Below are 16,569 nucleotides of genomic sequence, written 5' to 3' on the forward strand. Positions count from 1 at the left end.
TAACTACATGTCAAACTTCGTAAATACCTATGTGTCAAAAAGTTATTACGCATTTCGCTGCATTTCTGGAGCTAACGCTCCACCATCTTATCCCGCAAACTACGGCTCATATGAAAGATAAGACTCTGCTCTTTCCAAATTAGTATAGAACAAAGCGTTCCCGAGATAAAAGCCAGAGAACACAGACAACAGAGAGCCGTTCGCCGAACGACAACTGTAAAATCGCGCTTAACTTTGATGTTTCTCCGTGAAAAATAAATCTTTTGTGGCAAACCAAGCGCAGGCTCCCTGTGTTACAAACAAGCGCTCCCTGGCGTCTCTAGGTGACGTCATCACGTTGTTAGAAGCATTACCCTATCCTAAGGCAGTAGGCACTCGGTTGTTTCTCATTGGCGAACAAAGCTGTCAATCAAAATTCGGAGGACAGCGTCCTTCTATTGGCCAATGATGTGTCGTTCATTCATGTAGGCCGTTCTCTCGCTGAGAAGAGAGACAAGTCTCAATCGAGCCAGCAGGTGTTTGTTTTTTTAATGGAAAACATATTAAAGTCTGCAGGAACTTTGAAACAATGCCAGACATTGTTTTATTGAACATTAACAGATATATTAAGGTGAAGAAAGTACATTGTTTAAATCCAAATTGCACAGATGTTTCCAAAATGTGACAAATGAGTCCTCGCCTGGAATTTAGGCCCAAAAATCACTCTAATTTTGTTCTGCTTCACTTTGACTCAAAATAAAATACACTGTCATTTTGTTTTGTGGAGATAAGCAAATAATAAGAAAAATCTTCAAATTATGAATTAATTTATTTATTTAGTATTTAGTAATTATGTCTTTGAAATGACTTAGCACAAATGTGTTGTGCTTCATAAATGGTCTAAAATGACGGTATCTGTATAATATCGATATTATTGAGTTTGTGATATCGGTATTGGCCACAAAAAAGTGGTATCATCCCATCCCTAATTTCTATGCATTCATTATTGAAAACAAGTATAATATAATGTCCTTTTTGACTTTATTTATTTCACCTTTACTATGTTTTTCTCTTGACCTACTGTCACAGGTGATTGAAGCTGAGTACTTTTTGTGTAAATGTTTGTTTTCTCTGAGTTTTCACACTGTGCCATTGTAATATTTCACCAGCAGAGTTAAAGCTTTGATTGAAAAGGGACTTTTGTTGTTCCAGATGGAGAGAAGGAGAGGTTTGTGTGAGGCTTCAGAGGTAGACAGCGCTGAGGAGCAGCGGTTTCCGAGGCTGGGCCGTGCTCTTCCAAGCGCTTGGTTTTGACTTTGTCTCTACTTTTAGAAACTTGGCCGTCGCGGAACACACAAACCCCCCTCCTTCCCCAAAGCCACAAGCGAGTCACAGACTTGGAGCAGCAGCAGATGATGATGTTGTAGCGGGCGGCCTTCCTGTCTAAGTAAACAGTGATTCAGGCTGGTGAGGAGTGGGTGGCTGTGGTCGGCATCAGACTTGGCTGTACCAGGCCTCTCCCAGACCCACCATAACAGGATATGGTCCTCGGGCCCACACTTAGCATGGTTGCATCATGTTATTATTTCCCTCAGGTTGAACCGTTTGGTTGCCCTGGTAGTGTTTCATGCACATGTGAAGAGGTGGAACGGATGTTCTGGAAAACATATCTCTCTCTGTGGTGTTTTCGACCAAAGTGACAGTGACTTTCCCTTCTCGAGCACGTCTTATATAACTCTTTATACGCAAGTCTGGATAAGTGGGCCTGGGAGACATTAGTAATTATGTTTCTTTGCCTCAACGGCACAACAGTTTACTACACGAATGCCACATGTTTCTTCTGCAAAACACTATTCCGGACTTATTTTAAAACCTGCGCAATACATAGAAGTAACTGGATAAAACTACTGTGCACTAGGAGAGCGGTGACCTCCAACGTTGTCAATACACGTCTCTTTTTCGACAAATCCTGAATCAAAATCAACAATAAAATTCTATAATTTCTACATTGAGTTGAAATTTCACATCCTGAGAAAATGTTATCAATATCAGTTCTTTGCTTTTTACCAGCTGATTTACTTCAGTGGTATTATTTTATGAGTTTTTGTCCTAATTAGAAAATGATATGCTTCTTTACCTTTAATTAAAGCATTAATTACTCATTCACTATTTTACATCATCATTATTATTACTATTACGAACAACCAGAAGAGCAGATTAATCAGTTAAAAGTTATCAGGTTCGCCTCCGGGCCTTAATTTCAGATTACAATTTGTGACGTAGCAAAAATATCACACACAGTAATCTAATTTAACAGATGATTTTAGTGGTTTTGCAACACAGGATCCTATAAGAGATGAATATTCAGGGTGAAAGTTTATGTAAAAAGGTTGAAGTGACAAATGTAATCAAGATATCAAAGAAAACACATACTGTGTATGTTGTTTTCCGCTACTGTTTGAATGATAGTGGTGTTATGTTACGGGTCACGGAGCGCTGTGTTGTGTCTGCACTGTGGCACAAGGTTTTTATTAAGCCAGTTTCACTCAGCGTAAACACAGACAGAGCGTGCGAGCCACATTTTTTTGGGAGCTGTTTTCACGTCAGCACCACCACAGGTGCAGCGTCAAACCTCCTCCTGCAGTTCCAGCGTCCATTCTGGATTTGTGGAAGGTCACATTATCAAATCAACTTGTTACGACAACGCCAATTGTCAGAGGAGGGCTTTATGGAACAAATGTCTGGTGTCACGGGCTCCTCTTTGACTGTGGTAAAAGTAGTAAATATAGAAACAAAAAAAAGGAGGCTTTGAAGAGCAGAGTGTGTGGCAGACGGAGAGGATGACTTGATTAAATTTTGTTTTTTTGGGTTCGGTAAGAGAGGAAAACTGTAGGGAATATTTTTTAAAAGGGCACGTTGCAAAGTTGTGAGTGAGACAAAGAAATTGTTTTGGGTTTTGCAGCCACAGAATCACCTCTGCTGCCAGTGTGGTTAGTGGTTGCCTGGACGTGTCCCGTCTGACCTGCGTGAGGTGCAGATGTTATAATCCAGCCTGTGACTGTGTGAGGAACTCAGAGGTCTGACTGCAGGATTTATAGTGTTGTTTATATGCTCTATTTGAGTCGACCACAGCAGACTGTTGCTTCCTCTGCTTTCTGGATGCACTGTGGAGAGGTGTGAGCACAAACACACGTACACCCATGCAGACAGAAATGCAGGCAGACACACACGTGCTCACACACATAAACAAGATCCAGTAAGAGCCAGTACTGCAGCCTCTCTAACCCCAGTGTGGTGGCTGGCGTGGTTTAGTAAAATGCAGGGTTTGTTGAAGTCCAGAGGCAGTCACGGGTGTCAGAGGACCATGTCCTTCGCCACCACGATGCTATCCGTCCATGAAGAATTGTATGTGAGGACAAGAGGTCCACACAAGCTTAGTTTCTGCAAGAACCACTAATTGTGAAAGAAAGCTTATTGTTTACATTTTTTTTATTTGTAATTTTACTTTTACTTAAGCATGTTTTTTGGAAGTACTATACTTTGCTACGTTTTTAAATCCCATCCGTTACGGACTAAAAATATAAAATCAAAATCATGCACCAGAAAGGACAGGTGAATGATGAGGACATAAGGACAGGGGAATGATGAGGACATAAGGACAGGGGAATGATGAGGACAGGTGAACGATGAAGACAGGGGAATGACGAGGACAGGTGAATGATGAGGACATGTGGACAGGTGAATGAATGATGAGGACAGGTGAATGATGAGGACAGGTGAATTGGAACTAATTAAGGTCCCTTAGTGAGTGAGAAAGTTAAAGCATTTGTGACCTTTGACCCTTGACCCATTTTGACTGAATATGTTTTTCATATTTTATTTTGTCAGCTCTTTAATTTGTAAAGGTTTGCCTTTAATTAAAAACAATTCATGGGAGATTTGTGTCCCGTTGTCCTTTTTGCACGACACAAGAAAGAACCTTGTTTAAAAAGTAACTAAGTCATTTTTACATTTTACAGAGCAGTACTTTTACTTTTACTTAAGTCAAATTTGACAAAAATAGTGGTACTTGTACTTAAGTAGAATATTTCAGTACTCTTTCCACCTCTGATTGTTTGTAGCTTCAACATTTTGAGTTGCTCCGTCCTTTACTCACAGAGAGAGAAGTCAGGGAAACATATGCAGCTGTGCTTTAGTGCAGACCTGCAAAAAGTCTTTCACTGTTGTTGTTGTTTTGTTTTTTTTTTTACTTTCCATGAGAGGCCCTGCTCACAGTGCAGCTGAAGGTTATATAACTGCTTATCTCTAACAGTCAAGTCCAGACCGAGCAGCTTGTACACTCTGTGAAGTGACACCTGGTGTAAAATGAGTTCGCTAAACTTTGAGAACATTAACACCGTCTCAAAAAGATTTTTGACATCAAAGCCAAGCATATCGTGAGCTACTGTTAACGATGATTGATGAGCCGTACACAGTATGAAACAGTATGAAATAATAAAACTGGGTCATGAGAAGAGAATCTGAAATATTAACTTAAAATGCATATTTTTTCTGGCCATACTTTTCTATGGAAAGCTTCTTGAAATTAAACTGCAGAAAACTCACATGATAGATAGGAATTCAACAAGATACATCTATCTTACACTCTCTTTCAAGTGCAGAAAGGTTATTGTAGTTAATGAAAAAACTACAATACAAAGTTGTTCATCTGTCATAATAATGTTTAAAATGGCATATTTTGTAGGGTTTTCATGACACAACATTTACGTTAACACTAAAACTAAAAAAACAAAAGCATTTACAAAAAGGAAAACTAATAAACGTTGATTCTGAATCTAAACTAACACACACTTAATTGGATCTAATCTTTTTAACAGCTCCTGCAAAGGATTATATTCCCAACAGCATGAAGCTGCATGCAGAGCTACAAGGAGAGAGAGAAAAAAAAGGACTTTCCCATATGTAGGTTAAAAAGAAGCTTTCTCTATCCAGTACATATGTGGCTCTAACCTACTTCCTCTCATGTGTGTAGTACCATGAAATGTGTGCTTTGGCAGGAGCTGGAGTGAAGAAAAAAAACAAAACTGTGTGGAAGTGATTTTTACTCCTGACAAACCCATGACTCAGTGAGTCACTCCCCAGACTGAACGTCGGCTGTACTTTTCCTTTAAAGGAAAGTTCATGTTGTACTAATGCACATTTCTAATGTGTGTGTCTAATGCAGGATTGTGGCAGCGAGTGTAGACTTGTAGAACTGTATGCATTTGTAGGTTTACACGCTTGTTTTTAATGAGGATCCACTTTTCAAAGATGGAAAGCTATTGTGACAGTTAAAATACTTTCCTGATATTATTTTGAGTGGGTTAAACCAGACATTTAATGAATCACAATGTCATTTTAACCAGTGAAAACATGCACACACACACACACACAATACTTAAGTAAAAGACTTTAATAAAATTCCCCTGAATAATCTTCAAAGTCACAATTTGCTTTATAGAGCCTGACGTGCTGCGACATCCTCTGTCTTTAATCTCGAAGGAGTGGTGAGGAAAAAGGCATTGAATTCACTTATTCACTCCCATTGGTTGGATTCATTAGGGAAATGTGGGCATTAGTTGCCCAGCAACACATTGGCATGGAAGCAAAAGGAACTGGGATTTCTTTTAGTTGGAAGTAGGCCCATTGGGCCACTGACCCACAGCAGCCCCAGAGGTGTAAATATGCATTACAAATTGTGTGCTTGTCCTGCAGTAATGACACGTTGAGCAGTGTGTACACGCAGCAAGTGCTGCTGGGGTTAAGCCTATTTTTTTTTTTACTATGTATATTTAGCATCTTTAACTTCCTATTGTCCGACATTGCTTCATGTTTTCACTATATGGTCCTTTTAAAGGGTTGTAAGTCATTAAAAAGGTGCTTTTATGTGTGCTCAAGGATCATTACTGCTTATTTGCTGCCTCAAAAGCCTGCACAGCAGACCAGTGCCCACCCCATGCTCACTTTACTATGTATTATTTAAGTGCTGTTGCTCTACATAAAAACACACAAAAAAATGACCTTTGAAATAGTCATACGTCGACACCCTAGTGTCAAAGTGTCACAAACGTGTCCGACTTTAGATAAGTGTCATGCTTAAACTCTAACTGGGGGTCACGAGGTTCAGACGGGTGACTCTGCTTTATCACTCAAACCAACTGTCGACTGGGAGTGAGATAGTGAAAATTGCCAGCTCATTGGCAGTGACTCGAATGGGGCCCATAGTGAACACGTCAGTTTAAGAAGTGAGCGTTTTATTTACAGCATGTCCTTACATTCGTGCAGCAGTTGTAGTATTGGCATCGTCTCTTTGAAGTAATTACAAGAACACATGAATTAAAGGGAGGATCATTTATTGACAAAGGCAACTAAATGTACCCATCCTCTGAACAAACCCTTCAGCTCGCTAAGGAGTGTTGGCTGTAACAAAGCAATAAATACGGCAGATAGAAAAAAATCATACCAGCACCCAATGGTGTTAATTAAACATTTACAAATAAAATACATGTAAAAGGAACTCATAGCAGTCAGCTGAATGAGCTGCTAGGTTTGAAACATTAAGCAAGGTGGTCTTCTGCTTGCAGGCTGAGTATATGCTCCTTTTAGCTGATCACACGATCTGAAATAATAAAAAAAAAAAAAAATTAGTAAATGCTCACATTTGAGTAAAAGTTGAAAAAAAAAATCAATAATAAAAAAAAAAAACAGACAATGTGATGATTGATGTACCTTTATTAAAGAGTCGTCTGGATGTTATTCATGATGTCACCATAGACGACGTTGAACAGCTGTTCTTTTGACTTGGTTCCATCCAGCTGCGCTGTAATAGCAAGAAAACACATTTTAAAAATGTGGCCCCTGTGTGAATGTAAGTGATAACACTAGAAAAAAAAAAAAAAGTGGAAATAAATGCACAAACTTACCAACGTCAACATCTGATACCTCCATGATGTTTTTATGCTTTATGTACATGGGCCAGACATGACCGTCGAACAGGCCTGGTGGGTCTGGCACCGAGTAGTTCCTGCCACTACAGAAAAACAGCACCAATTTTAACCAAACAGTAATATGACAATACGGCAGACTTATGGTTTAGGAACAGTGAAGCACTTACCACCTCCTCTTTTTGCATTCTTCATATGGGATGGAAATAAAGTAGCGTTGGTTCAGCACGTCGATCAAAGGCCTAAACAGAGAGAAATATATTGATTACTTGGTCCCATTTATTACACACCAAGAGAAAATGATCAGAAATATAACACGTGTATTTACTTGTAGGTGTAAAGCAAGAAGCCCTCAACAATAAGGATGTGAGTCTCATCCTCCTTGTGCTCAGACTTGGGGACGATTTCTGTATCCAGGGTGTTATTGACGCCGTGTGACTTTTCAAACTTCACTGGATTGTCCAGCCATGCGTAGATTGTGCTCATCATGGCGTCCATATCCAGGGCAGTGATGACTGTAGAGAAAGGCAAGGAGGAAAGATAAAGCAGGCAGAATAGAAAAAGGGAAAACAAAAACAAGGTAGTTCCAGACAAACACGTGACCAGTATTCATGTTAGACTGTATGGCATGCAGACAAATTAGTCACAACACCATTAAAAACCCAGGCTTACCATCGTACTGCTTAAATCCATCTTCACCAACTTCAATCTGATCTTGGGGCTGAAACACACATTGATAAAATGTACCCAGATAAGTTCCAAGAAAGATACACTCGGCTACATGGCAGGCTCTGATAGCATTTTTACATACCACTTCATACCATATCTACGAAACACGGCTAACTTATGCAACACAAAAAGCAGTCCCCTTTGGTAAAATCGAAGTGTGTCTATGTGTGCATGTCTCACCTTGAAGAAGTCATCCTGATGTACCACACAACAGTTGGGCAGGTTCTTGACCAGTCTGTTGGTGAGGGTGGTTTTCCCTCCGTTGGTTACTCTACATGGAACAAAAGCAATAAAAAGGAAAGTGAGTGGCAGTTGATGAAGACTAATACTTCAAACCATACTGGACACACAGTGACAGGTCATCCAAATGTCAAATCTAGGGCTGCAAGGAGTATTCAATTATTAATAGCTTATTTGCTTTGAATGTTGTTTTCTTTCTGATTTTCCAGCTTCTTACATCTGATTTTTCTCTGGTTTATGTGACAAATACATTAGAATGAGAAATTTTGGTTTCTGGACAAAACAAGAAATTCAAGATCATAGTAATTTCCAGGTTTCAGAGGCAACCATAGTAGTAGTTGCAGGCAGAGTCGAATCCCATTCATGCTCTCCATTACATTACTGGGGAGCGTGAAGTGGTAGTTTTCCACTATCACAAACACATTTGTTTACAAAGCAACTACAACTTACTAAGGCTGCAAAGATTGATTTAATCTATTTCTTATTTATCATCGATTATTCAGTAGGGTCTATTAATGATCCAAGATCAATAATTAATGCATAAAATATTTTTTTTGACATCTTATGACCAGTCATTTAACATTTAGACGAACATTTTTCGTCATTTAATGGTGTCAGATATTAATATTTTCTTCATATATAAAAATGTATGTCAGGTGGATTTAGGGCGGGTCAACCCTGTTCACGCCACTAAATCTATTAGCCTGGCAGGTTTAAGCTAATTGTTGTACCCTATACATGTAGTACATTTGGTACAACTACTCTATTAACACCAACATGAGCAGAACAGCGAGAAAAGGGCGAAAGACCAGCGACGCAGCTGCTGGTGACATGACCGCTCATACTCCACGTGTGCTCGGCTTTCAGGGCCTAGCAGCTCTATTAGCCTGTGAGGTTAGCCTAGCTGCAAGGCGGGCCATTCATCCGCACTACTCACCCGCCAATGCCGATGATGTACTTCATGGTGTCGTGGTGGTTGGATAGAATCAAAAAATACAATGAAAATCGCCGAGACTTCAATCGAACCGGTGCCGAATGGTCACAATGATGGGACGGGAAGAAAGCTTAAAAAGAGAAGGTTGCAACAGGAAACGTCAACTACTGGATTCCTCCATGGCAGCGAGGGTTTGAGTTGAGTGAAGTGAGAGCGGAGACGAGATGTCGCTCGTACACGGTCTTCACCGGGAGAGAACTGTTAGTTCCGAGACTCAGCTACACATACTACATACAGCGCGCCGATTGGCTATTTAAACACTACCAGTCTCATGGAAATCCCAGGGCAGCCAATGAGAAGCGAGTGTCACCGCAGCCTCGCCTCTCGGCTGTAACTCATGATCTTTTTTCTTTTATTTTTTTTGTTAATGGAAAAAAACCTAGAGGAAGTTCAAAGAAATCTTAATTGAACATTTACATGTACGTCACATTATATTATTGGGTTATCACATTTTTATTCATTTACATTGCAATTGTATTAGTATTGTATCCCTTATTTTTTTCTTATGGGCTGTGACGATTAATCAATTACTAAATGAATTGTCAACTATTTCGATCATTTATTCATCTGATTGAGTGTTTTTTTTGTTGTTGTTTTTTTTAAGAATTAATACAAAAAACAGCTTCTTCAATGGTAATATTTTCGGCTTTCTTTGCTCCACATCACAAAGAAATGAAAACGAATAACTATTATTTAACAATAATTATTAAATAATCAGTTTTTCATAGCCAAACATCTTTCGGTTCTAAAAAATTAAAATGGATTATTTAATAATCATTATGAAATAGTGATTATGAAAAAGATGTGCGATTACACTTTCTCCATTGAGAAATAAAATGCACATATGTTCATATATGTTCACATTTAGCATTAATCGGGTGTATTTGTTGCTGTTGACATGTGTTTTTTCTTTGTTATTTTTTCCACCCAGGTCATTTCAATGAAGGGTATAAACACTCCAAAAGTACACTTTTCATAAATCATTTTAAGGCTATTTATAAATGATATATTTATTCATTGGGGAACATTTAGTTGAGGTTTTCCAATCACTTAATACAAGTACACTTGTATTGTTTTCTTGTAGTTGCATATGTCATCTCCTTCAAAGCTCACCACAATAAACCCGAATGTATTCAAAATATTATGATATTTTTGTGTGAACCAGACACAGAAGAAACAAATTATAACATCTCCTAAATCACCCACATTGCTGTGGTGTTTCTTTCACCAGCCTGCAGTGGACCTCTCTCTGTTTTGTTTATAAATGTTCCTGACCAAACACCATGACACAGTTTTCCTGAGGTTACACCAAAATATTACTTATGTTGGTGTTTACATCCCCGAGAACCGCAACTATGAAGATTAAGTTGCCAAGTGTGGTGCTCAGCGTGCTTTGTTAAAACTTCTATTCTTAGGTTGACTCAGCTTCGTTTGGCTCGTATAGTTTATTTTGACTTTCTGTGGGGATTTTGTAGAGTTTCCCAAACTCTACTGTGAATATATACTGCTGCTCTGAAACTCTACTGTGATAATACACTGAACTGAAACTCTAATGTGATAATATACTGCTGCTCTGAAACTCCACTGTAATAATATACTGAAATCATGTGGATCAAAACACATAAGGTTTCCTGGGAGTTCAGCTGAGATGAAAATACCTCTCCACTCCTACTCGTGTCACTTCCACCGTGATAATAGGCTGATATCTGTGACATTTACTAGTCAGATGATTTTCTTCCACCCGACTCTTGCCTTCACATTTGACCACCATGTGGTGTATTGATAATACCCTCACGTTCAAAAATGTAATTGAAAATCGATGGGTTCTGAAAGACTCTCTTTGTACTGACATCATTAAGCATGCACCTAATCACATTTTTCATGCTTTCACAAGATTAAGTTGACACCCTTTTCCAGTGAATTCCCTTTCTTGTTTCCTTGTGTGACACAATATGCTATTGGACACACATGCGTTGCGATGCGTCTGTTTTACACAGATTTTGACATTTGACAGTTTTGACTTTGTCCAATTTGTAATTCTCAGAAGACAACTGCGTAGTTACCTAGCAGCCTCAGATGAGTCCTCGTGCTTAAACTAATCTGTTATAGTTGTGACATTTATGGCTCTTTGTATGAAAGATATCACATCACTATTTTGATTTTATTCGGTGGGAGATACACTGCATGCTTGTATCGAGTCAAATAGGCATTTCCCTTTTGGAATCTCACATGGGCTTTCCAGCTGATGACTGTTGACCTTTTAGCACCTTTGAGATGATACAGAGCAGCTGATGTGTTCCATGGTTTATTAAAGGTAGAGTTTGTAATATTTCTGGAGGTTTATTGAAAAAGATTTAATTTACAACCCATTAGTATAGTTTTGGTTTTGTCAGTGTTGTACCCTTAAAAAGGGGAATAGTAACGGGGAAGGATAAGGAAAACACACACGCAGCTCTTTCCTTCACTCGTCTTTATTGAATCTCATTTTAAACAATGCATACAAACAATAAACACATTTATGCATACGCACACTCAATTTTAGGACCACAAATATCCTATCAGTGTCTTTTTAACATGTTCTAAATGATCTAAATTATAGTTTTAACTGAATAAACACGACATGTAAATTATACTTTTAACAAGTTATCATGGGACATTTGAATAATGAAATGTATTTTTTAACCTGTTGACTTATTAATTTTCGTCGTTATGACATGAACTAGACACAAATATATTAATATATAAATGAAACAGTAACACGCTCAAACACCAATGTCAACATTCAGACTCTCGATGAGGAAGAGGAGCGCGATCCCCCTACTGGAGCCCTGAGGCATTACCAAGATCTCAATTACCTATCTGCATTCCTCTTTTTTGGTGTTACTCACTAGTTGCATAGTCTCCATATACATTCACAACTACTATAAATAAAATTACATCTTCTGAAAATAGATACTATAATAACTGATAACATCCAACTGAAATTATGTTCACCTCAAAATAAATTGTTATATACAACTTGTCCCATCAGCGTAGAATAAGCCTCTTATACGTACCTGGGATTTACACAGTCTTATAAAGTATAAAGTATCTAAAAGTGATACTTGAGTAAAAGTATCTTACCAGAAGATTACCTTGGTAGAAGTTCAAGCTCAGGTTACTTTGTTACCTTTAGAGGAAATGGAGTAAAAGTACAAATAACAAAGTAAAGTACAGATACGTGAGTTTTGCACTTATGTACATTAACAACACTGGATTTACATTACTGAGGCCTACATTTTTGTGTTTTTTTACAGCAAGCCAAAAAGAACAAACCAGTTTCACATTCTTCACTTTGCAAATAAGTGAAGGGTCTGCATTTAAATAATGCTTTTGTGGGAAGGTTTTACAAATGTGAAACCACATGAATTAAAAATATAGAATATAAAGATCTATACATGCCTGTCTCGAGGTGTCCTGTGAACACTTTTACAGGCGTCTCTTTTACTATTTTGGTCAATTGTTGCTTTTTGAGCCGTATTAGTATTTCTTGTTGCAGTACCACGAGTGGCCACCATGACAAAATTGTCTTCAAGGGGCTCTATCCAGTTCTTATAATACATCCATGAATTGAAACTCACTCTACCACTGAGTTACTGTCACCGGCTCTGTTTTACTACGAGACTAAATGGGTAGACTAAAATAGCTTTTTACAATCTCATTATTTTGTGCTAAAGAAGAATTTAATTTTATTAATCCCCTTAGGGAAAGTATTCCTCTGCATTTGACCCATCCTAGAGTTAGGAGCAGTGGGCTGCCACACTGAGTAGCACCCAGGGAGCATTGGGGGTTGGGTACCTTGCTCTGGGGTACCCCAGCCCTTTTTGGCCGGGTGTGGGGATTTGATCCAGCAACCCTCCGGTTACAAGCCTAGTTCCCTTGCATTGCTAATGATATCCTAGCTTTAGCTGCACAATGCTACCCGGATTTTGAAAAAACAACAACATGATGATATGCTCAGTTTTACATAGCTATGACCTAAAGTTTGGAAACACAAGAGAAATATTAAATTAAAGGTAAGTATTGATAATGTAAACATAGAAAGAGTAAATTAATTTGAATTCCTTGGCGTGATCTTAGACGACAGAATCTGCTGGAAACCACACAGAACACAAAGCATGTTCTCAATCAGAAAGCACTATATACTTTTACCACGTTTGAAATAACTATCTATCTACCATTAAGTGGCAGTTGATATTGCACACAGAACATTGAAGGTACTGTAAGATATGCAGATTCTGTTTTTATGACCATGACAGACGAGACGACTGGGGACCTTGACATGAAATTATGTTGCCTTTGTTTTTTCCTGAAAAACGTGAGTAAATGCCAAGAAATGTTTTTATTCACACAGACACCGTGTCATGGATTTATGGATCAAAGCAGGAATGTGCAGCTTTTCAACGAAGTTTAATCTGGATTCCACTGACGTTTTGGAAGTCCCCGACATGTCACTCCCGCTACGAGGCCATAGGGGCCTATGGCCTCATAGTGTTATTGACTAAATACAACCGTAGTAAAATGAGTTTCTAAGTCCAGACTTTGACAGCAACATGCTTTCTGGTGTGTGACGGCAGCTGTAGCTCCCCGACGTGTTTGGTGACGTGAGGGGTGAGCCGGGGAAACGTTTGTTTGTTGCATTCTGCAGTTCCACCACTATTCACACTGGACGTGAATTTGTCAAGTTTACATACAAAGTCAATGCACGGATGCGAGTTGTAATTTTTCAACTTTTGCGAAATATCGTGCAATGACCAATCAGCGTTGAGATGACGTCACATACTTGCCAACGACCAGACTCCGCTCTGGGAAACGTAATATTTTTGTGTGCGGACGCTCGGAGCTGTACCACACTTTATCTCTTGTGGAAACATCTGCAGAGATGAAACCGTCGTCTTGTGTGGTTTCACAACACCGTACGATACATGCGACAAAATCGTGTTCGGTATGAACGCAGCATTAGGTGGCAGTTGATATCGCACACTGAACCTTTAAGGTAACATGCTTTATGATCTAATGCAGATGCTGGTTGTTGTCGTAATCCGAGTTAATCTTGATTACAAGAAACTGGAAATGTTACCGTGAAATGACGCTGCCTATGCTTTTCTTTTTCCCTGAAATACAACGTGACTTTGTAGAATGCCAAGAGGTTTTTCTTCTACACGCACAAATATTGTGACACGCACTTTAAGCCGTGGATGTATGGATCAAGTCAGGAAGCTTTAAAAGTGAGTTTCAGTCGGGATACCTCACATGCAATGTTGTATTAAACTTTCACCTGACGTGTCCCCTGCTGCTATGTGTGACCCAGGACTCACTGTACCTAAAAGGGTTTTCTGGGTCAAGACTTTGTCACCAGTGTGAATCTAACACAACTTGAAATGCTAAATCAGCTGGACGGCATATAACACACTGTCCCATTAATAAATGTCTCATAACCCTGAGAGATACTGTGAAATGTAATCACACCTCCCTACTGTGTACTTCTTCTGCTGCTTTGTCGTCACATTTCCCCGCAGATTTGCATCAGTTTAAATTGTCATATCCTGGATTCTTCACGTATAATTTGATCGGATTTCCGTGAATACCACGTTTTCTGCATGACCTTCACTTTGTTCACAGTGAATTCAGGCATTCTGAGAAGTCTTTGCTTGTTTCTGGTGGCGTGATGCAGCTGCTACGTCACAGTAAATCAAAGGCATGTGTTGTGCTGCATAATTGCTGATTGTGTGATTAAAGCTTTGGCTTCAGCTAAAGTTTGTATTTGTAGTATTAGTGACAAAAAAGTGATAACTAATTTTGCTCTGAACTTGCTGACTGAGTGTGGTTAGACTGCCCTCTGGTGGTTGTAATTATGTCTCTGCCTCTGAATCTTTTGTGTCTCTTTTTATTTTTATTATATTAAATGTAGAGCTGCAAATAACGATTATTTTCATAAATATTTGCTAGGTTCAAGATTCAAAAAGGTCATAATAAGTATTGTGTCTCAAATAAAACCTTTAAAAATTGCCAGCAGAGAAAAAAAAATACACTTCATATGAACCCAAAATGATTATGTATGAAACAGATTTACAAAGACGAAAACTAAGCACAATTTCAGTGTCCGTTTATTCGTGAATATAATAACCTTTGCGTGGAGACAGACAGACTGAGCAGAAGACAAAGGCTTTTATGTCACATGCATTAACAAAGCGAACAGCATGTGAACGTCAGTAAAGAAAATAACAGGAAATGGCTCAAAAGCTCACAGGGAAAGACTTGAAAATCATGAGGAGAAATAATTTAGGTGGCAGAAGCACTGCTCTGTTTTCCTGGAAAAACATAAAACGCACAACAGGGCACACAGTCATAAAAGACAATTCTTCAAGGGAAATTGTGAGGAAAGACAAATAAAGTGGAATAAATAAGGGAACATTTATTGAACTTGTTCATACTAACAGCTGGCTTTTCCATAGATATATGAGGACAACAAAATGTTATTTGTGTTTAGTTTGTCTGTACTGACAAGTTATTTCAGTGTAAAACTTTCACTTCTTTGTTGAAAAGATTGTGGTTCCCTCCCATTGTTTATTTCCTCTGGACGCCTTCAGTAAAACAGGCAGTGAATTTAGTCTATTCTTAGCACAGGTATATCCGGAATATCAGCATGCTAAATGCAATATATATATATATATATATATATATATATAGGGTTCACACTTTCCTGTAAGTACGGAGATCTTCTGGAAAACAAGTAGACAATACTCATCCACACACAGTTGGAATGGACGTAGAGCTGTTCACTGTTCATTCCATTGTGATGAAAATTGTTGCTTGTGGCTGTGACAGACCCGGACCACGACAGTGTTTTTACTCTTGTAAAACAGCTGAGTTTGTTTTGTGCAGGAAACCAAAATGGAAGTGACAGTAAACAGAATTATCTTTAAGACATTTAACTCTGTTCTGTCTGATTCAAGTTCCTGAAATAGGGCATACCATTGCAACTCAGACCAGTCCAATCCATTTTATTCATAACGCACATTTAAAACAACATTGTTGACAAAAAGTGTCAAAGATCAGGTCCCTGTCCCTCAAGAATGCAGATGATAGAGTTACACATGGACACTGCAACCTGGGACTATGACCAGCAAAGGAAGTCAAACAGTGATTATGTGCGTCTTCATTGGAAAGAAATACTTCTCGCTAACTTTCTATCTGGATTAAATAAGCAATTTTAGCTCAAGAGCAAAACTGAATTTAAAAAAGTATGTAAATAATCCTTATTTTCAAAAAAAACAACTTTTCAAAATATTTTACATTTGCTATAAAACAATTCAATTATTCAATTGCTGAGATGAGTTAAAAAAAAAAAAAAATCACATGAAAAACCAAATGGAACAAAGCCCTACAGTTGTAATACTCCATCACTGTGCTCACAGTAAGTAGTCTTTTGGATATATAGCACAGCATGTGCAAAATAAACACGATAAGTTAAAGTGAGTGTGCTGGTGAGGATGTTTATCCTCTACAAAGTTGTTAAAACTACAAAATCATGGCAGCAGAGGCTGCATGGGTAAAACTGGAAACACAGGGGAGTATTGTTGTTTTTCTTTTTCTGCCTCTGGT

General features: G+C 38.5%; 1 protein-coding gene across 1 annotated transcript; it reads right to left on the bottom strand.

The window, feature by feature from the left end:
* Nucleotides 1-6,354: 6,354 nt before the first annotated feature.
* On the bottom strand, nt 6,355-9,149 carry mibp2 (muscle-specific beta 1 integrin binding protein 2). The gene is made up of 8 exons (XM_058628549.1): nt 8,869-9,149; nt 7,872-7,962; nt 7,635-7,683; nt 7,291-7,477; nt 7,133-7,204; nt 6,942-7,048; nt 6,748-6,838; nt 6,355-6,637 (listed from the first exon to the last, which is right to left on the bottom strand). Exons 1-7 carry the CDS (start codon nt 8,892-8,894, stop codon nt 6,753-6,755), a joined length of 618 nt encoding a protein of 205 aa, XP_058484532.1. The 5' UTR covers nt 8,895-9,149; the 3' UTR covers nt 6,355-6,637; nt 6,748-6,752.
* Nucleotides 9,150-16,569: the final 7,420 nt, after the last annotated feature.

The sequence above is a fragment of the Solea solea genome, chromosome 5 (assembly GCF_958295425.1).
Source record: "Solea solea chromosome 5, fSolSol10.1, whole genome shotgun sequence".
NCBI lineage: Eukaryota > Metazoa > Chordata > Actinopteri > Pleuronectiformes > Soleidae > Solea > Solea solea.

Bases quoted from the DNA above. Each gene is read 5' to 3' on its own strand.
- mibp2 (XM_058628549.1), bottom strand. From the start codon at position 8,894: ATGAAGTACATCATCGGCATTGGCGG. The intron at 7,963-8,868 runs GTGAGTAGTGCG...TGTTCCATGTAG, and splicing joins TACATCATCGGCATTGGCGG to AGTAACCAACGGAGGGAAAA. The intron at 6,839-6,941 runs GTAAGTTTGTGC...TTGCTATTACAG, and splicing joins GGTATCAGATGTTGACGTTG to CGCAGCTGGATGGAACCAAG.